This window comes from Lepisosteus oculatus, chromosome 23 (assembly GCF_040954835.1).
Source record: "Lepisosteus oculatus isolate fLepOcu1 chromosome 23, fLepOcu1.hap2, whole genome shotgun sequence".
In the NCBI taxonomy this organism is placed as follows: Eukaryota; Metazoa; Chordata; class Actinopteri; order Semionotiformes; family Lepisosteidae; genus Lepisosteus; species Lepisosteus oculatus.
The window spans coordinates 15,548,474-15,569,454 of NC_090718.1; the positions used below are offsets into that span (position 1 = coordinate 15,548,474).

At 48.6% G+C, this 20,981-nt stretch overlaps 1 protein-coding gene and 3 long non-coding RNA genes across 9 annotated transcripts; 3 read left to right on the forward strand and 1 right to left on the reverse strand.

The window, feature by feature from the left end:
- Positions 1-1,095: 1,095 nt before the first annotated feature.
- LOC138224550 (uncharacterized) lies at positions 1,096-15,881 on the reverse strand. Of its 4 annotated transcripts, none has more exons than XR_011183037.1 (8): positions 15,793-15,881; positions 13,653-13,907; positions 9,320-9,483; positions 7,949-8,004; positions 6,378-6,461; positions 5,774-5,976; positions 1,561-2,117; positions 1,096-1,435 (listed from the first exon to the last, which is right to left on the reverse strand). It is a non-coding gene; the product is annotated as an uncharacterized lncRNA (long non-coding RNA). The 4 variants fall into 4 exon arrangements; XR_011183036.1 differs by having other exon boundaries at positions 13,653-14,002; positions 15,793-15,874; XR_011183034.1 differs by having other exon boundaries at positions 13,653-14,002; positions 14,098-15,874.
- On the forward strand, positions 1,795-6,655 carry LOC138224551 (uncharacterized). Its single transcript, XR_011183039.1, has 4 exons — positions 1,795-1,882; positions 1,971-2,152; positions 2,227-2,267; positions 6,396-6,655. It is a non-coding gene; the product is annotated as an uncharacterized lncRNA (long non-coding RNA).
- On the forward strand, positions 8,212-10,084 carry LOC107075601 (uncharacterized). Of its 3 annotated transcripts, none has more exons than XR_001477115.2 (4): positions 8,212-8,397; positions 9,287-9,425; positions 9,675-9,782; positions 9,880-10,084. It is a non-coding gene; the product is annotated as an uncharacterized lncRNA (long non-coding RNA). The 3 variants fall into 3 exon arrangements; XR_011183038.1 differs by having other exon boundaries at positions 9,675-9,758; positions 9,861-10,084; XR_001477114.2 differs by having other exon boundaries at positions 8,216-8,397; positions 9,675-10,084.
- On the forward strand, positions 13,687-18,103 carry tmem45b (transmembrane protein 45B). The gene is made up of 5 exons (XM_069182391.1): positions 13,687-13,882; positions 15,872-16,084; positions 16,447-16,631; positions 17,272-17,417; positions 17,695-18,103. The coding sequence occupies exons 1-5, from the start codon at positions 13,687-13,689 to the stop codon at positions 17,810-17,812; spliced, it is 858 nt and encodes a 285-aa protein (XP_069038492.1). The 3' UTR covers positions 17,813-18,103.
- Positions 18,104-20,981: the final 2,878 nt, after the last annotated feature.

Below are 20,981 nucleotides of genomic sequence, written 5' to 3' on the forward strand. Positions count from 1 at the left end.
AGCAACGTCGGTTTTTCCCAGTCCGACTGCAGAGCTTCCTGTTGACGGTGCTGCACAGGGGTGACGGTGAGCCCGCCGGCGGTCCTGCAGGAGGAAGAGTATCTCGGCTGGACGTGGCCGTGCTCGCCTGCCCAGGCCCCCGGGTACCTCCCCAGCAGCCCGTCCCACTCCGGCCCTGCGGACAGGACCAACCTGTCCAGCCTCCGCCGGGTTCCCTGGCGGCATGGCGCTGGCTCACCTGCCAGAGGGGACGAGCAGACGGGCCGGGACTTCTCCGGGACAGGGACACGTGCGGAGGGGAAAAGTAAAAGGACTGTGTGGACTGGGACTGAACACTTCTGTCCCAGTTTCGGGGGAACTTCTGATATGAGCTCTGTGCCTGTTGACGGATGGGGATCTCGTGGGGAACACTGGAAGAGTAAAGCTTAATTATCCGCATGCAATACGAGTCTAACTGTGGTCTACACAGCAAAGTCAGATATACCTGCAGGCAGGCGAGGGGGAGCCACAGAGACTCCCTGAAACACAGTTCACAGTGAAGCAGTGTGCAGTAGGCAGGACTGACACCCACCCTGAACAGTGGGCAGGGTCACAGCAGGACTCTGTACCTCAAGTACCTGCAATATGCAAGAACAGCATGAATATTAAATACTTCTCAGCCAGCAGAGCTGTCGTTATTACAGCAGGGGGGCTGTTGAGTGCAGGACGAGTGAATCGCAGTTTTAAAGGTTTTCAGTCTAGAGGGGGGCTCTATCGTCTCCCGACGCTGTGGCTCGTCCTGTAGGGCGCTGGACTGTGGGAGGTGAGAGTCTGGGTTCAAATCCCCGAGTCTCCGCACATCCCAAAGCATTTTATAAAAAACCCCGCAACAAAGATTAGCGGAGATACTACTCGAGGGCGGGGATGGAGGCTGCAATCTAGGCCGCAGGCCAGCGCCTCCCGGCTCCCCGACAGCGACAGTGCCCGGAGGCTGTAGCGCTGCGAGCCGTTTGGTGTGGCTGTTCACAGGGGGACCCGATGCACAGCTCTATACTCCGGGTACTCCGGGGTACTCCGCCCCACACACCCAAACCCTGTCAGATTAATCAAACCAAGTAAAAATTAAACCGTTTATTACAGCAAATAAAGATAGAAAGCAATGATATAAAACAATTACAATACACAGCAGTGTTAATATAACAGTATCCACAGTCCCATCTCGGTTCCAGGTGTCTCTTAATTAGCTACCTTTCTCGTCCTTTTCGCGCTCATCAAGGGGTTCACGTTATAAATAGGGGCGGTCTGTCCTACAGCTCCCGTAGGTTGGGGTCCCGACCCAGGGTGGGGAGCGCGTCCGTGAGCGGAGACAGGTGGGGGGGAGAGAGTCTGGCGGCCGGCCGGCCGGGAGACCGCGACTGGTACCTCGCTGCTCTCCCGGTACAGGCGCTTTGCTCGGCTGCCGGAAAAGAGAAAACAAAAAGCGTTTCAATCTCTCATACATGCACTAAACTTTTTTTTTTGCAGGTTTCACCAGAACAAGCAACGTTGTTCAAGGAGAAATTCATTTATAGCAAGCTTTACCTCTCTCGCTTTAACCTTTACAGCAGGACGGGAGCAGCCGGCGTTTCGAGAGCAAGGTAAGCGGTTTCTCTCTCCTCTCACACCCGGGTTCAGTCTTTACACCGGGTCTCACACGGCTGGGCTCCAGGGTCCTGCGGTCAGGTACCGGTAAGTCAAGCTACGAGTTTCCCCAAGTTAGAGGCTATACAGAGCGGTCGGCGCGTCTTCATGCAAACCGGCTCCGGAGGATGAAAACCCAGCCGGACCCGCAGCTGCACAGAGTCCGGAACCACAAGGAGCCCGCTACCGTTCGATTCGCCAGGACCGAGAGTGGGCGATACCGGTAAGCGACGAAGCCCCTGTGAAAGTGGTTTTCCGTCCTAAACGAGCCTTGAAGCTGCGCTTTCCTGACCGGGTCTCTCGGCTTCTAGGAAGAAGAGACTCGGACTCGCCTGTGGATCCGCCGCGGAGCTCCGGTCACTCGGTACACGGGTGGGTCTGCGCTCAGGTCTCCACGCCGAGAAGGACCCGACAGCCGCCGTTTAAAGCCCAGAGCCTCGCCCGGATACTCCACAAGCCTAGAATACAAACGAGAAAAAGGCGTATTTGACAGGTAAAACGAAAAAAGGAAAAAAACATCAATATGAAAGCTGTAGGTTCAAGTCTAACACCAGTTTTCCTCCGCAGACTCGAAGCCACAAGTCAGCCCGTCCAACAGCTCCATCAAAGTAAGTTTCAACATAATTCACATTTAAAGCCCAGTGTTCTTGTACCATCGTGATAAAGCGCTCCGAAAGTGTCCGCCCAGAGAAACGGTAAAATTTCGAAACGTTTTGTTTGCAAACTCGCTATTTAAAGGCGAAGAAGCGACCCGGCTGTCGGAACCGCTAAAAAGCCGCGGATTGAAGTCTAATTGCAGACTGACCGCACCTGCCTTCTCGGTCAGACTCGGCCAATAGGGGCGGCGGATCCCGGAGCTGCTCCTCTCGGCTGTTAACCAGCGAGTTTTCAAACAGCCCGAGGGCAGAAATCCTGTTAACTGTGGATTTGAGTTCACATCTCCCGACGGGCTCAGTTAAGCACAAGGTTCAACCTTACTTGGTAAAAAGGTTTTAGTCAGAGCTACACAATTTGCAGCCCTTCCAGTGCACTGTACTGCAGTAATATGACACAACCAGCTCCTGAATTCTGATTGTATGAACATCCTACCAATTATGAATTCAATAGATCTGTGTACAGTAACTGGAATGCAGTGGACTGGAGAGGCTGCAAGTAGCTCTGACTCCAGAGCTAGATCAAGGTCCCACCTTCACAGTGCAATACCCTGAGACAGGATGGGCTCCCACACTGACACTACACTGCCCACTCATGCTCTTTATCCACCTCAAGGCACTGCTGCTCACAGGAAATATAAATAAGCAACAAGCAAGAGTCAATCCCACACTGGGAGGGAGATGAGAAAAAGGTTCTGGCTGTGGAGTCACCTTGAGACAGAACAGGAGTCTGAAGAGGCTCATAGACTGAAAGCAATAAGTTCTCATTAACCAGCAGGTCAAGGTGTGTTGAGGTAAAGATGCAAATTGTCAGCACTTCTTAAACCAGGTTCAATATTTATAGAGTTTATAATTCTTTCTTGAGGAACTGTTAATGGCTCCTGCCTTTCACCTGCTTTCTGACAGCATGCAAACCACACAGCAGCTCTCCTGCGCTTGTGTTGGGATGAACTCGACTGTCGCAGGGGAAGGAGCTGTTTTCTGGAGACGTGGACCGAGTGAATTCTGTGGTTGGTATGTGAACATTCAGACACCAGGACTCTGCGGTGACAGTGTTAAGGATAGTTGTAGCTGATTTCTTCAGTTAAGAGAACTCCACAGCCAGAATAAATGTCCCTTTCAATGGGAATTCTCCCATACTTGTTCGTGTGCAGCTCCCATACTGAGCACATTGAAGCAAGCAGGCTTTTACTGCAGCTTAAACAATCATTTCTCGAAGAGCATCAGCTGCCCTCACACCCAAAGAAAGTCCAATCTTTTCATGGTCTAGAGCATTAATTCTAACAGCACAACATGCGAATAGATCACATTAATTCACGCCACTTCCCTGGTCACTCAGACCCCTCCTGTCAAGGTGTATTGATACAATGGGACACTAGATCATGCTGGGTTTCATTTGAAAGGTGTCCTGCATGAATATTGCAATGTCAACTTAGGCTTTACAGTCAAGCAATATGTACTGAACACAACAGTAATTTGAGGGATTATTTTACATTTGGATTCTGTGCACACATTTGATCATATTCCAGTAAAAACATCCTTTGTCCTCAGTCCTGTATATTGAAGTAATTGGGACACATTCATTTTAAGTAAATGAGGTCTGTGACCCATTGAGTTCAATCAGTAATCATCCTAGAAACTCCTGCTGCCACTGAGTACTTTAGTCTTCAGGTGATCATACTTCAGTTATTTCTTCCTGCTCCACTGGATTGAAAGCTGAAAGTAACTTGATCATTGTAAGGTTTTTCAGTTCTCCTCCTGATGACTTCCTTGGTTGCACTACGAATTATGACAGAATGCCACAACACCTGAATATTTGATGTGCATCCTCCAAGTTGAGATGTAGAGGACATGTATGGTGTCTGACTAACGCCACGTCTGATCCTAATCCTCACCCTGTACATGTGATCAACATCTGAGCTCAGGGGGGAGTGCAGAAGACCTTGAGGTGTTGCTGAAGTTCTCGGCTCTGAATCCACAACACCCAATGCATTAGTGCTGATGTAGGCGTAGAGGTGCAGAAAACTCCTCATTATCTCCCCAGGCCAGGCCATGACTCGCAGATAAGGTGCTGTTCTGTGGAGCATCTGCAGCTCCTTTCTGTCTGCACACTTGAACCTTTCATCTCTGTACTCTGAGCACATTCTGAAGCCTGGTGGAGGTAATGTCATGGCCTGGGGATGCATGAGTGTCTCCAACTGGTTCCCTCATCTGTATTAATGCTGCTCATGATGGCAGCAGAAGAATGCTTTCTGTAGTTGACGGAAACACTGTCTCTAATGTAGGGGAAGATGCCTCCATACTTACTGGAGAGTGATTCACCATGCAGCATGCCAATAACTCAAAATAGCTGATCAGTGCAACCAATGAGGTCTTCAGGAGAAAACAGAAACTGTCCAAGTCTGGCTGCAGATTTCAATCCAGCTGAGCATGATGCTACTTGCTGAAGTACTCATTTCAAGTAAGAGCACCTGAAGAAAGGGTAACTCCTGTTCTCCATGGAAGACAGAGTACAGTTGCTCATGTACTGACTTGTGCTCTGAAATGTGTGTAGAGTGACGGTGTGCCAATATGTTAGAACATAGGATGAGGTTAAATTAGCCACCACTCCTGCTGTTCATCACTCACAGAGGACTGAGATTATAGATTGCCAAGGTGAGCAGACTCTGACTGATCTCCAGGGTGATCTGAAGTAGATCTCCACACCCTGATATTATACAGGCACTCTTTCACTCCACTAAGGGAACTGAATAAATTGGTACGAATGCTGACATGCACAATTAATCTGACATTTTTTGACTCTATAACTCCATTTTATGTATGTTTTCCTATATCAATACTAATGTTCTGGATTACTTAAGGTGAGAGCTAAACGGTGGGGATTTGTAACACCGGTCTGCAGCAGGAACACCTCAGTCAGGAGGTCAGCAGGAGAAAAGTGAACAGTCTAGTAATGGCCAAACTACACTCCACATCTCGCTCCACCTGAGCAGCAGTGTATATAGTAAAGAACACAAAAGCCCTAAACCCTCAAGAACAGACACCTCTGTAGCTGCAAAGTGTCTCGGATCACACAGAGAACAGTGAGCTCAATGTGTCCAGACTGCAGGCAATTATTGCCTCAAAAGGATCTAGAACCCTATGTGTCCTAATCTTTCCTGTTTGAAATGGCAGAGTTGAACTGTTTGTACTTGAATATTTTCAAGTGTGTGCACTCAATTCCAGAACTGTATGCTACTGGATTAATTCATCTCCTGCTCACTAATAAAAATTGCTTGACTGTAAAGTTGTGGCTCATTGGGGGTGGGTACTGTGTCTAGACATAGGGGGAGTCCTGCTGTATTTAACAATGCAGGGGGTTGACATGATTTGTTGTGAATCTGAGATCCCTGTGGGTGGGAGCAAACTGAGAACTAGATCTCATCAGGGGGAGCACTTGATTAGTAGGAACAGCCCCTTACCTGTAGTGCGCTGGAGCTCAGTTATTATAAAACCAATCTTCTCCAACAGCCTGGATCCCATGTATGATCTAGTGCTCAGTAGCCCCGCAGTGTCCCGGGACAGATGTGATATCGATACACTGCAGCCACACCTTGCTTTGTGTGATCCTGGGTCATACACATTGCTTAAAGCGCAACATTATTTTCAGAAAGCCAAGACCGACCTGAAACGAAGCAGAAGTTTCCAGCTTGAAAACAGGTAGCAGAATGCTGGTGCACGTAGAACTAAATATTTAAAATCATGTAACATTTAGAACCACAATCCAGGTCACACGAACAAACCGCGTCTCTGTAAAACGCACTGACCTTATATAAGAGTGAATGTTAAAATTAATAAAACGTAAGTCGTGTGGCATCTACACTTGAATCAAAAATATAGCGTAAGCATCACCCATCCCATGAAGGAGGCCGTCTGAAGGTCAGAACCACGCAGCCTTAGTTTCACTTTTCCCGACAGTAGGACGAGCCCGCGTCCCGCAAAGCGAGGTGCGCTGTACTGCCCAGTGACTCCCTGTGCTCCTCCTCTCTCTCCTCACTGCATCTGCCTGCTGTCGCTGTCGCTTACCTGTTTTTCTTGTTTCAGGTCGCGCCTGGCTGCTGTCCCTGCCGCCCGGACAGAACCCATCCCGCACCGACCAGACTGCTGCAGCTGGGAAGGAAAATCACCACCACGGACGCGGTTACTTGTGATGCTGTAACTCGCTCTGTATTTTCTGTAACTCATTGTAACCAACAGTCTTTGATTTGTATGCTGCAACACTCAATAAAGAATTCCGAGTTCTGTCTTGTTTTCTTGGTAACATTATTTTAACACAAACGTAAAACCAAAGAAAAGGAGGAACACGAATATTAACGAAGGGGCGTGGTTAACAAGAGGCGTGTCGCATTAATGAGGGGGTGTGGTGTATCATTAATGAGGGGCGTCACTTATGCAACGTCACACCGACCAATCAAAATGTTCGGGTTAAAGCCCACCCCACAATTTTTACCCTCAAACGATTGGTCAAATTCCACAACCACGCCCATGTCCCGCCCCACAAGAAATCTGATTGGAAAGGACTTAGGACTATGATTTTAAAGTCATACTCCATGCTTCTGATTGGTTGACAGACGTGTCAATCAAAACACCACACCCCCAACGATGACGCTGTTCTAAAAGGGTGTGTTTTTATGATTGACAAGACATTGACTCCAATCACAAATGGCTGTCTCTAAGCCCTGCCCTGGGAGTGCTTTGTTTAATGTTAAAGACCTTTAATTAACTCATACATAATCAATGTACTCATTATAATTACTTAGCATAATTTGACATGTAAACTACAGAATAAAAAGTTAATCAGCGACCCTTTCAATGTTTCAAATCTCTGAAACATTTAAACATTTTAGATTAACGCGATGCAAAAGGCATCAAGACAGTTTCTTTGAAAAGAAATTATCCAAAAAAGACAAATAATCAAGAATTTAAAAAACTGAACTATTTTATTTCAGTATAGTGTAAAAATACATTTTAGAAACTACAAAATCAAATTGAAATAGTTTTTTTCAAAGTTCAAAAAGTAAAACAGAAGCATGAACAAAACATTTAATTAAAATAAAGACAACTTGTGAACAATTTTAATAGAAACTTAATTGCAAATAAGAGTTTTAACGCCGACGTCTTACTAACAAAACATAAACAGGGTAACTTTGTTTTTACACATTAAAGCTTTTGTTCAGTACAAAGTAAAAACGAAATATATCTGGAAAAAACACAATTTCCAATACAATTGTTTTTAAATTTAGTTCAATTTAACAACATACATATAAATAGCTCATTAGTATACAAGCAGCTGATGCCTGATTATAATATATATATAATATGCAGATTTAATGCAAATGAGGGTTTCAACACCGACGTCTCACTAATAAAACACAAACAACAAAAATCACTTTTTACTCACTTAAGCAAAGTGAACGGTTTTGGTCTAAAATTCTCAAAAACAATTCTAACGAAAACCAGATTACATTAACAACACAAATGCAAATTAGCTCATTACAATACAAGCGATCGGCCTCTGATTTTAATAAATGCAAATTAGCCCAAGTCGCCATCTTGCTGATCCAACGCAAACAACAAAAAAATCGCTTTTTACTCACGAGGTGAAAGTCAAGCGGGTCCGATATGAATTCCGCACGGTGTTATAACGATATCACTAAAAAATTAAGCCAAAAAACAATAAAAATCGAGAAAACGCTCAGCTCCTAATTGTGGCAGAACTTCCGGAAAAAGCCGTCACGGGGGCGGAGCTAATTTAAATATGCGCAGCCTCAGCCTATCAGGAGTCTTAACGTCACGCCGCCCAGTCCCGCCTCCTCGACGCAGAGGGTGGGGTTGGACCGCCCTCATGCGTTGGGAAGACGAACTACAAATTTGTTTAATAGTAAAATCGCCGCTATATATTGAATATTAATAAAAGGTTTTTGTGGGCGGGGCCACGACTGATGTCGTCGTGCCTGTTTATTGGTCATTGTGGCTCCAAGGCCTATAAATTCTGGCCGGTCCGTTTATCCTCCTTACGCGCGAGGGCCGGACAACAGAGAGGGCAGTAAGTATCGTGTGCGCAAACGCGCTTTAAGCTTTACTACTTTGTGCATTGACACCTGTATGACATTATTGTGCCCGCGATAGTTTGGAAATGTTTTGTGAGAATTTTTTCTGTCTGTATATTTCTTATTCCTGTGAATATTCGCCCCTCTATTGTCCTGCAAATCCTGCTCTTCAACTCTGACTAACAGACTAACAGACTAACAGACCTAACTCCTTTCTCTCAATATCGCGCACAAAACCACATCTTCGGGCAGTCAAGCAGAACCATGTTTGAGTCGAGAGGTAAGTTTCAGTATTTTCTCTCCAGCTCTCTCTCTCCCTCTATCTCAATGTATTATTTTACCTTTCTATACTTCTTCCTCTGTCACTAATGTTCCAGATCTCTTCAAATAAAAGCTGAAGATTCATATGAACTCTGACAACCACAGGAGTACTGTGTGTCTTAAGCACTCCCTCTGGGTTCAGATGTTGATGGCATGTCCACTCCCTAACCCCACTACTACCCCAGTCCTCACTCTTCTGCATGTGATCAACATCTCAGCTCAGAGGAGGAGCTGTCCATCACTAAATCAGAGCTCAGACTACTGCAAACCAAGCAATTAGAGAGATGGAGCCCCGTTGTGGCAGAATACTTGAAACTTGTTTGAAAATGAATCAACACAAAATATTAGAGAGCTTTAGAGACTTAAGAAATATTAAATTTCCAAGTCCCCAAGACTGCTTGTGCTCTCTACCTGTTCCCCTCTCTGTAACTGTCAGGGCACTGATCTCGTGGAGGATTGTGATGGGGCATCTTGGGAGCTCCCTCTGTCTCCTGACCCTTCCTCCATCAATCTCACTCATTCCCTCTGTCGATTGCCCCCGTCTCTCTCTCTCTCACTGTTCAGCCGATCCCCCTGCCTGTGACCCCGGGTCCATACCTGTTGTCGGCGCTGCCTCTGACACCGTTTGTCTCCTCCTGGTCTGATGAGGCTGTGGATTGACGTGATCAAACCTCCTCCTGAGTCTCATCACCCAGGACTCCAGGTGAGTCCCCACTGACTCTTCTACCTCATTGTTCAAACAGGTAAATCTGGATTTCAAGCTGAAAGATGAAGGAGAAACATTTTTGCTGTAGAGTCTTTTTCAGGTGATCCTCTCTATTTTTCAGTTAAATTCATCTTGTTCCCTTGCAGCCAACACACACTGATACAGCTCCCCACTCCAACATCTACATATTTAAAGTTTTTATGTTTTATGTTTAATGTTTCCATTTTTTCACTCTCCTGGATCCAGTGTCATTTCCTTTATCTGTGTGTCCTTCTTCAATCCCTCCTGAAGATGAAAGATATACTGCTGAAGGCTGCAGATCCACAGCCTGTGAGTTTCTACTTGACCTTCCAGGTGACTACAAACTGAAACCCCTGAACTCCATGTTTCCATTATGTTATGGATTCATTTTCTTCTCTCTTGTCTCCTGAGATCTCACTTGTTCACACAGAGTTAATTTCCATCAGCCCTTTGCAGTCAAGACCACCAACGCAGTGAACTGACCCTAGCAGCAGCCTCAGGAGTTGTGAGAAAGTGTGTACGAGTTCAGTCTGTTTTAGTTTCTTCCTGCCTCCTTGTTGCTCTGTATACTTGACTCAGACACTGTGTAAAATGTCGAGTGCTGTGCTAAATAAAGGTTCTCCTGATTTCCTCACTATGAGCCCCTTCCTTCTCCAGCGGCGTTGAGCTATAATCTGTGTGTATGAACTAGATATTACTGTGTACAGCTGCTTCTTGAGCTGGAATTGTCAACTTGATCCATTCTGAGTGTTTACAGTTAGTAGTAAAGTCTTTATCTAAGGAAGTTAATTGAATGAGCTTTGATTTCATTAATTTTGTTCTCTAGAAAGTTATTTTTGGTTGTTTTTACTGAACACTTCTGATTGATGTACTAATAGCTTTCATTCTCCCTATCAATTACTAAGTGAGGCTATTCAATCACTTCAGCCTGTATAATGAATGGAACTGATGTCACAACTTCCTAAGACATCATTGAAGCCTGTTTTCTATTGATCACCATTCTGCTGTGAGTTTTTCCAAAGGTTCTGATCTTTTGGGTATTGATAACAGATTTCTAGATCTCATCCTGACTTTCAGGGTCATTTTTGAGTAGTGTTTCATTCTGACTTGAAATTCATTCTCAGTTTATGGTAGCTGACTGAATTTGTACAATTGTCCTTGATTATTGTGAATGCCACTTGTGTTCCAACTTCCACCAGAGACTCCTAGTGTTTGTGCACAGTGCCAGCAGGAGTAATCACTCCCTTCCAGTGTCCCGCCCCACTCCGTTTCACGGGCTGGGAGAACACTTTCTCAAGGGAATATTTGGAATCAGTATTTGGATGCTCAAGCTGAATCCTTCCATGTGAACCAGTGATCTGAATCGCTTATTTTGAGCCTCTACAGAAGAGCACACTGAACCTGTGGAAGACTGCACTGTCACTGTGCAGCAACACTGCTGAATGACTGAAATATGGATTGGGGTTCAGCTGCGCCCATGAGGAGTTCTAGGTGTTTTAGTATTAGTGCTCAGGATGAGGCTGGGAGTTACTTCGTGCCGCTACACTGTGCATTAATCTCTGCGCGAGCTACTTCTCTGCACGCTCAAGTGCATCGCGCGGGGGCGGTGTGGATCCGAGACCCGCACAAGACGGGAAACAAGGGACGAAGGTGTAAAACCCACAGTAAAACCGTGTAAAACCCACAGAACGAACACACGGACGTAGCCACGCTGGAGCAATTGTCGTTTCCAGCTAGTCAGTGTCCTGTTAATTCCCGCTACCGGTATTTATTACTAATTTTATGTTGAATTCATGTACATCTCCATCATGTATACTATTATGTAAAATAGTTGAAAGCGAAGCTTTCTCTTTTGTTCAGAACGGTGTCATCATGATAACATGAAGATAACGCACCGTATACTTGCTGACTATGTTGGAAAACACGTCGAGTTGCTATTTAGTTAATAACAAATCCGTGTTTGTCTAGTAGTGTATCCCCGCTCAGTAAAGCCTCTCTTAATTTGTCAATACATTCGAACTATTATTAAAATACGTGAGGAGGCTAAATGTGAGTCTAATCAGAACTGTGCTCATGGCAGGCTCGTATGCGGTGCAATCGCCTGTATGCATAAGGCAAGGCTGAAGCGGTGTGCTGGGAATGTTTTGGAATAATTGCCCTCCTCGACCGTGCGCACCTCCGTCAGTGCGCACAGGTGGGGTCCGGTCTGGAGGGCGCGCGCTGTGCAGGTGCGCAGGGCAGGCGCGAGGCGGAGCCAGCGGGCGCACCGCCGCGAGGCGCTCAGTCCGCTGGAGACCGCAGCCCGGAGCCCGGACACCCTCTGGCCCAGCCTAGGACACCGAGGAAGAGCCGCTCCGAAAATCAGGTATTTCGTTTTTAAATGAAAGTGATTCATCCTTTTCTCACCTTAATCTTCGTTTTCTACCTTTTTAACATTAAAGGCGAGACAAGAAAATAGAATGGTGTTAAAAAAATGACTGCACGTTTTCTTGAACCTTGTGTCCATGAACTGCAGGTTCGGGGCCGTTCACTGTAACAGAAAGTGCGAAACCCTTTTTTGAAAAGTAACTGGGAATCCAGTGGTGGGGTCTCGACTACATTCTCTGGCGTAAATTTGACAAGGCTTTCTTCAACCTTCAGAAAACCCATAGAGCTCCGGGAATAACACAAAATGACTTTAGAAAAATGTTTGGTGGCCAGATTTCCCAAAGCCTGCTTTGCGCCTGGGCCCTCAGGGAGCTCTGTTTGTCGCGCTGTTGTGATGGCGACCACAGCCCCGCAGAGCCCCGTGAACACCTGCCCGACGGAGCCACGGTGCAAAGTCTGCTGTCCGACTGATAGCGACGCTGCCTCTCAAACCGATTCCCCCCTACCGCAGTTACAGCATGTGCGAGCGTTTCTGTACCGCAGAGATCTCCACCTCGTCTAATAATAATAACAACAATCATCACCGCTTCCCAATGCTCGGGAGAAGAGGAAGCATTCTGTTCGGAATCTGTGACAGTTTGTGTGTTTTTACCCGAATATTCTGGGAATTCAAATCGCAATAAAATGAGAAGCATTTTTACTGTTCAGGAAGTCGGTGAACATTTACGCTTGGCCAGTGCCAAGGTGTTTATTAGTGTTTCCAAAGCAATGATATACTAACATTTACAGCAATAACATGTTATTGTTTCAGAGAGCCACTCTCTGTCCCTCAGGCTGGGACAGGAGATCACACACTGGGCTACAGCTCTATGGCAGTTTCCTCTCCCAGTAGGACTGTAGGTGTGGGAATACTGTAATTAGATTAATTAGATTAGGGATGGATGCTTGTCTAATCAAGGTTTATTTATTAAAGTGCATCTGTGTCTCCTCTTCTCCCTACTGGCTGTGGGGGCACAGCCTGTCCTCTTTGGGCACAGACCTGGCTGTCCAGTTTCTATGGCCAGGCTGTGTCCATCTGTGTCCAGGCTGTGGACACTGAACCTGTCATCTCTGGTCACCCAAGTCTGTCTGTGTCCAGTCTCTTTGTCTAGACTGTGGACACTGAGCCTGTCATCTCTCGTCAGCCAGGTCTGTCTGTGTCCAGTCTGTATCCAGGCTGGGGACACTGAACCTGTCGTCTCTCGTCACCCAAGTCTGTCTGTGTCCAGTCTCTGTGTCTAGACTGTGGACACTGAGCCTGTCATCTCAGGTCAGCCAGGTCTGTCTGTGTCCAGTCTCTGTGTCCAGGCTGTGTCTGTCTGTGTCCAGTCTCTGTGTCTAGACTGTGGACACTGAGCCTGTCATCTCTGGTCAGCCAGGTCTGTCTGTGTCCAGTCTCTGTGTCCAGGCTGTGTCTGTCTGTGTCCAGTCTCTGTGTCTAGACTGTGGACACTGAGCCTGTCATCTCTGGTCAGCCAGGTCTGTCTGTGTCCAGTCTCTGTGTCCAGGCTGTGTCTGTCTGTGTCCAGTCTCTGTGTCTAGACTGTGGACACTGAGCCTGTCATCTCTGGTCAGCCAGGTCTGTCTGTGTCCAGTCTCTGTGTCCAGGCTGTGTCTGTCTGTGTCCAGTCTCTGTGTCTAGACTGTGGACACTGAGCCTGTCATCTCTGGTCAGCCAGGTCTGTCTGTGTCCAGTCTCTGTGTCCAGGCTGTGGTCCCTGTGCCTGTTCCTTGCCAGGCTCTATTGCTCAGTGCTCCCCAGAGAACAGCCTCTCCTGCTCTAACAGCGGGACCTACCTCTCCTCCACAGGGACTCCCAGCTGGGGGCAGGATGGCCAACTTCAAGGGGCACGCCCTGCCCGGCAGCTTCTTCCTGGCGTTCGGCCTCTGGTGGTCAGTCAAGTACCCCCTGCAGCACTGCTGCGGCGGGCGGGGCGGGCGGCCGGGGGGACGCACCAAAACGCCTCTGGCCTTCTCCCGGATGGATCTGATAGAGGGGGCCGTCAAGGTCTTCTTCGCCTTCGTGGGTGAGTCTCGGGGCCCAGGGCCGGCCTGCAGTGGGCAGAGTACCGGGAGGTCACAAGGCACTGCTGTGGCTCTGGTCTGCGCTCAGCCACCGAAGGCTCTGGACTTCGTTTAAAGGAAATCTGCAAAATTAGTACGACGAAAGCAAGTGAAGCAGGAAGGTGCCCGTATATTTAAATGAGCAGGTAAAGGTTTATTCCATGCGGTGGTGTCACACCTGAGGAAGGCTCCACGTAGCCGAAACGTTGTGTCTCTTTTCTTTTCCTTTCGGCATGGAATAAACATTCCCTGTTCCTCTGCAGGCTATGCATGCTGACGCAGCTCCCTGTGTGAATTTAAGGGCCAACTGACTTAACGACCTCATCGCTTAATTACCAGCAGGAAGTGGCCAGAGAGGCTTTGCTGTGTGCCTGTCAGTCCGCGCTGCTGTTCTGACTGCAGGCCGGAGCCGCTCCAGCTCCCAGCAGCGGTCAGAGGCGTTAATATCACTGCCGAGCCCTCCACGACCACAACACCACACACACAAAGAGCAACCCAAGACCTTCTGACCCCAGCCATCATCCCAGCAGCAACCCTCTTCTTCTTTCAGGAACATTGCTGCCATCAGAGCCACTGGATTCCAGTGTCCCAGCGAGCAAGCCGGGCTGGATGGTGTGTGCCTGCCAGTGTCATACACTGTTGGATGAGAACGGGCCTCTTACACCAAGAGTAAACCGGTCCAGTCACGTGCCGAGTTCACTGTTGTGCAATCAGGGAGACTGCTGCCTGGGTGATCTTCATACAGCACAAGTCATGACAAAGCCATTCCAGTTGCCTTACAAACCGCGTATGCTTTACAGAAGGTACAACAAAGCGAGGCATCGTGAAGTACAGGTTTATCAAAAATAAAAATATGGGTCTCAAAACCAGCTGAATGAAGACCAGGCTATACGATCTAACCGTCTGTGAAAGAATCAGCTCCTGGGTGTGCGTGTGTGAAACGTGATCACTGACAGGGGCCAGGTCAGCTCAGTGGAATGTCACTCTGCAGCGCACAACCAGACGCTCAGGCCCAGAGTCAGCACGCCAACCCGCCTTCCTTGTTTACATTTCTAGATGTTGCCCTGCCTCCCTTTAAGCATGTCTGTAACCAGCAGGCTTTCTCGATGCAAGCGCAAGAGAAACCCGCAGGAAGCCCTGCTGCTCAGTGCCTCGCAGCTCTCGGGTCAGACCGGGCCACGTTCTGTGTGGAGCCTGCGTGTGCTCACTGTGTGGTTGTGACAATGCCGTGCCACGATCCACAAAATTCACAGCCTAGTCAGCTTGTCACCTCCATTTCTGTGTTGTGGCGGCCTGTTGCTGTGGTGGACAGAACCCCTCTGCTCTTCTAGATGTTTCGGTGGTCCCCTCTTGGGACACTAGGAAGGTCCATTCACTATTCTGCTCAACTCTTCAATTATCAGTCAATGTTAAGTAGACCAGAACAGTTACTCCATGTCACTCAAATTAAAAATTATAATATTCTCAAACTTCCCTTGTATACAAAGGGACCCTGGTACATTAATCTTGACTTAACCTCTTATACCCAGTCGCCATCTTCATTTTAATAAGTACTGATCCCTTTCTGTAAAGAGCCACCAGGGTATTCTACTCTAGTTACTAGAACATGCCACCCCTTTCATTCTGTGTCGAAAAATCATTCATTACCTTCACTCAAAAATCACCCTTCATATCTCATACTGGCTGATCCTGTCTGGCAAGGAACGCAGCTTTCCGAGTTCATCAAAAAACACTTTCACTTCAGCGGTCGGTTGGACTCTCTCAGCTCTCTCTCTCAGTCGGCTGGCACACACCTGTCTGCTGATGTTAGAGCCCAGTTGCACCCATGACCTCACCTGGGCTGACTAGACCCCTGTAGACCCCCGACACTCACCTGGCAGGGGCGCTGGTTGGTCACTGTCTCACAGGAAGCCAGGCTGCTGCTCGTGACCCTGCTGCCTTCTCCCCCCCAGGGATCATGGCTGAGCAGTTTGTGCCGGACGGCCCCCACGCCCGCCTCTATAACCGCGAGGACCACGCCTGGGTGAAGCTGATGAACTGGCAGCACAGCACCATGTACCTCTTCTATGGCGTCTCGGGCATCGCCGACCTCCTGACCGCCTCCCCGCTGCCGGCGCCGCCGGGCCTGGACCGGCTGGCCCTGTCCCTCGCGCTCTTCGTGGAAGGTGGGTCCACTCGCTCGGCGCCGGCCCCCCAGGGGGCAGAGTGACAGGCGACGGCGTTAAAAGACCAAACCCCAGGGAGATTTTCAAACCAAAAAGAAACATCGCTTACAAAGTTAAAAAAGAAAAGCTCCAGAAGTGCCCTGTGTGCCCTCTCGGGGTCAGGGGGACTGATGGATGAGCTTTACACCCGGATGTCTCTGGCTTCTGTCCGATTATGGCCGGGCTCAGGTCAGAGTTGGACACGGAGGTTTTTCCAGCTCATGCTTCAGCTGGGTCAGACAGAGTGCTCGCGGCTCCTGACTGGTTTCTGTGTGTGCTCCCGTTAGCGTAACTGCCCCCCTGCCCTCTCCCTCCTGCCCCAGGCTTCCTGTTCTACTTCCACGTGCACAGCCGCACCCCGCTGGACGTGCACGTGCACTCCCTCCTGCTGGTGGCCGTGTTCGGGGGGGCGGCCAGCACCTTCCTGGAGGTCTTCCTGAGGGACAGCCCCGTGCTGCAGCTCTTCCGGGCCAGCCTGGCCATCCTGCAGGGCACCTGGTTCTGGCAGGTACCCCGCCGACGCTCCGGTCCGCCCGCACACACCCTGGCCCCGCAGGCTCCGGGCCGGGGCCTCTTGCGGAGGGGCACCTCCGCCCCCCCCCCGCCGCACAGAAGGAGCGAAACGCAGCTGAATTATCTGACTGCACATTTCCTGTGCTCTGTCACTCTCACACATCGTAAGTCAGGGGTTAGCTTGCTGTCTGAGAGCAGGGCTGGGGGTGGGGTCAGGCGAGGAAGGACACTGATCACGACCGGCCGCGCTGCACATCACCACTGAAGAATCCGCCCAGGACATTCGCCCTCATCAGGCAGTGGAGGGGTTAGGGTCAACAGGGTGAGTCCTGAGAGGTTCCGATATCAATTTTCATTTATATGCAAAACGGAGCTCGAGGGTCTGTCTGTCACCAGGATAATAATATTTAAAGCAAAAAAAATAAGGTGTCCTATTTCTCACGTTGACAAGACAACGCTGATTGGGATGACAGAATGCTGTATTTTTTTAAATTAAATAAAATAACAGCTCCAGACCCTGAACTGAGAGCCTGGCAGGAGTCCCTGACAGGAGTGCTGTGTGCATCTACACTAAAGATAAGCCAGGGGACTGCCGGAGCGCAGGGAGGGTTCTGACGCCATGCCTGTGTCTGCAGATCGGGTTCGTGCTGTACCCTCCTGGAGGCGGCGAGCAGTGGGACGAAAAGGACCACAACAACATCATGTTCATCACCATGTGCTACTGCTGGCACTACGCCGCCGCCCTTCTGGTCATTGCGGGGAATTACACAGCAGTCTGGTGGTGAGTGGCCACAACACGAGGAGGGGGGGAGGGTTTCCCTGGAATGAGCAGTTTGGAAAATAATAATATTGTCGACGGGGAAGGTATTCATACCCTGGGTACAAAGCCTATAAAGGCAGTATAACCACTGGCATTCTCCTGGAGCAGGCTGAGCCAGGTACCTCACTCCAGGGTACAACTGCAGTGTTCCAGGTGGGATTCGAACCCACAACCTCCCAGTGACTAACCTAGAGCTCTGACGACTCTCTGTCTCCTCTGCCCCCCTGGCTGTGCTCAGCTGTGTGCGGAGGCGAGCCGCGAGGGAGGGAGAAGACATGGAGATCAGGCTGCTGAAGACCAGCTCTTCTGACACCAGTTCTCACAAGGCCCTGCTCCAGGAGTCCGAAGAGGAGTAGACAGATGGACGAACTGGCAGACCTGGCAGGACTGGAGTCTCTGCCCGGGATCCCCTGGTTTGTACTGGGCAACCTGGGACAACACAACCTGCAGACAACACGGCACTGCCCTGGGCACCAGGCAGCCAGACCCCCCCTTCCAGGATGGGCCAAATGCACAAATTACGAGTTTTTCTCCAGCTTTTCAGACTGCTGAGAATTTGTGTCTTTCTTTTATTTTTAAAAGGACAACTTTAAGATTTCTTCATTTATTTTAAATTTTACAATAAAATCTAACTGCTGTCCACACTACCTACCCATCCTCGGGCTGGTCTTCACTATCCGGTGATGAAAAAAATGTTTTATGGTGATTATGCACTCAGACCACATTCTTGGGGAAGTCCCCTAGTAACAGACTCCACTGGGGATCTCTCTCAGACTATACTTAATAAAAACAAAGTTTCTCGATGGTATAGATAGATAGGTATCTCCACACTTGTGAATTCCCAGACCTGCTGGGCTCTGGTTCCTCTCTGGCGTTTCCCTGTCAATCTGTGCTCAGAAGCACAAGCGCAGTCACACTGTGAGTGAACGTGCGTCTGCGTGGATTAGTGTGAAGCAAGTGGAGCTGAAACCTTTAACCCAGTGGGCAAGTTTGTTCTCGAAAAGATGGATCTTCTATCTAGAGGTCCCGCACTGAGCTTTCGAATCAGAGGTTTAGAAATCACAAATCAATTCCTGGATATCCCAGAAAAACTATTGCTCCATTTTCAAAAGGAATTTTGGATTTGTAGGAGACACTACAAATCCCAGCAGCTATCTGCAACACTGCAAATGAACCTGGGACCTTGCTAAAGTAAAGAAACAGTGTCCTAAAACTGAGCCAGAGGGCAATGAAATTTAGACACCGAGGCCTGGGGCACGTCCTGTCGTTACTGAGGGACACAGCAGTGTGCTCAGTGGTCAGTGAGGCACTGAGCTCCTCCTCTCCGCAGAGTACAAGACTGACTAGGCAGCCTGCGCCGTTCACAAGAGAACAAGTTTGCCTTCACGTGGCACAAAGAAGCACAGCAATCAGAAGGATATGAAAGTACGCCCTGGGAACCGCAGTTCGAGATTCATGATTTCTAACCTGTGGGAAGTGGGCTGGGAGGGGCCGGCCAGCTGCAGGGGTGCCGTCGGGGCTCACAGTCAGCCGCTTGCAGGGCGCAGCGCCAGCAGGGCTCCGGAGGCGCGGGGCTCTGGGGAAGGCGGCGGGCCAGCCAGGTCGGCAGGGTCGGGGATGCCCATGAAGACACACCTGTGGAGTAACCCGGGCCGAGCTCTCAGGGTACCTGCTCTCAGCTCTGACAGCGCGACACAGCTGCGTCCCAGGAGGCCCTGACCAGGCTCACACCTGCTGAGCTCCAGTGAGCTGGCATTTGTGAATTACAGGGCGACATAACAGAAAAAGTAGATGAAATATTTACATTTCCATTAATCCATAAACTCTAATTATGAAACTGAATTATCAGTCAATCTACAGAAGAGCCAGTTAAGGGTAGACTCCAGAGCGCTTGAGGCAGTAAAGAGAACCCTTACTGTGAGTGTAGGTGTGAGCAGGGTATCACTGTCTGCACCCTACTGCTCTTCTTTACGACGAGACCCTCTCTGACAGCCTGAACAGAACAGCATGAATCCATGTGTACAAGCCACGCTACACACTCACAAAAACATCTCGCAAGCGACGGGCTGACAACAAAAATGAAATCGTAAGCAGCTACAGGTTTTACAGGATGTCTGCTAGTTCCTTGTGATGCTTGAACTTCCCTCCTCTGACATGCTGCGGGATGAGATTGACCGATATCCAGACACACCCTAAAGGGTAGGATATTCTGACACGAAAAACAAACCATAGCACTACAGACTGAACACCGAGCCCGAGCCATCTTCTCCCTGCAGACTCCCACGTCTGGGGGAACAGAGGTGGCTCAGAAAGGGGATGTGCACTGCAGGACGCGAGAACACGCCGTACCGTCTGTACCAGGAAGCACAGCTGCAACCTCGGGACGGCTGGGAGCCCAGATGGGAGCAAACCCAGGTCACACAGCACAGCCGCCGTCACGGTTGATATTTAACCAAAACCCCCTGCAGTCAAATGCAACCCTTTCAGCCCTTTCAAAAAATTTAAGGTGTGACTCTACATGACAACCAGATCAAAGATCGCTCTCAAAGGCCTCATAAAAACATAGGTTGTGCAAACAATACCAATCATTAAACTGCAAAAGCCAGGTGGAAGGAATCTAACAGCAATCCGGGTGTGGACTAGATTCCTCCAGTTTCTATGACATTTGAGCATGACCTCTGAGATTCATTACATAACAAAATACTGTAGTACTGAGGCACATTCAGAAATTCCTGTTGTCCACCAAATGTCTATAAAGTCCTTCTATTTTCCCATTTGAGGGAAGACCGTTCTTTTGCTTGAAACACACTACACCAATAAAAGAAGACAACCAATGAACTGCTTCTGCTTTTCCAGGAAACGTCAGTTATACTACAAGAACAATGCTGAATCACAGAAGCGGTGTGACATATTAATATATTTGCATACACATTACGGGCTGTGACTGCATCCCTGCGTGCACAGAGGAGGAGAGCTAGGAGGTACACTAGCCACTGGGCAGAGAGCCATCATGTGTCCCGACAGTGAGGCTCTGGGCACTAGTGTCCGTCTCCTAACTCTGATGTGATATCAGGCATATGTAAAAAACTTAACTAACCACTAACAATATTGATCTTCTCTGATCAATAACTGTGATGCAGAGTCCATACATAGTAACAACTGTGTTGTCTTTGCAATACAGCAGAACCATTTGCTTTCTAGGTGGGCTCGGTGCATAATTATCTTTATTCTGAACCACACAGAAATCTGACAGAACTCGTATTCCTCACATGCAGGACATTAAGATGTGGAGGTCAGGTATTAGAAAGTAACTTTGTTACAGCGAGACTTCACGCAGTATCACGTACAGTTAGATCAACCACAAGCAGAGTGACGATACCGAAACTGGGGGGTGCCCAATTAACACAACCTGACAAACACCCAACATTTTAGGACCAAACTCACGTACATGTCACAAGTGCTCATTTTATTTTGCCAATGCTTCTAATGTCACAGCGAGCAATGCGGTGCACAGTTACAGGTACA

What these genes read in the sequence shown, in the direction of transcription:
- tmem45b (XM_069182391.1), top strand. Translation starts at nt 13,687, where the DNA reads ATGGCCAACTTCAAGGGGCACGCCCTGCCCGGCAGCTTCTTCCTGGCG. An exon ending in CCTCGCGCTCTTCGTGGAAG is followed by an intron (nt 16,085 to 16,446) that starts GTGGGTCCACTC and finishes CTCCTGCCCCAG; the next exon opens with GCTTCCTGTTCTACTTCCAC. An exon ending in AATTACACAGCAGTCTGGTG is followed by an intron (nt 17,418 to 17,694) that starts GTGAGTGGCCAC and finishes GGCTGTGCTCAG; the next exon opens with CTGTGTGCGGAGGCGAGCCG.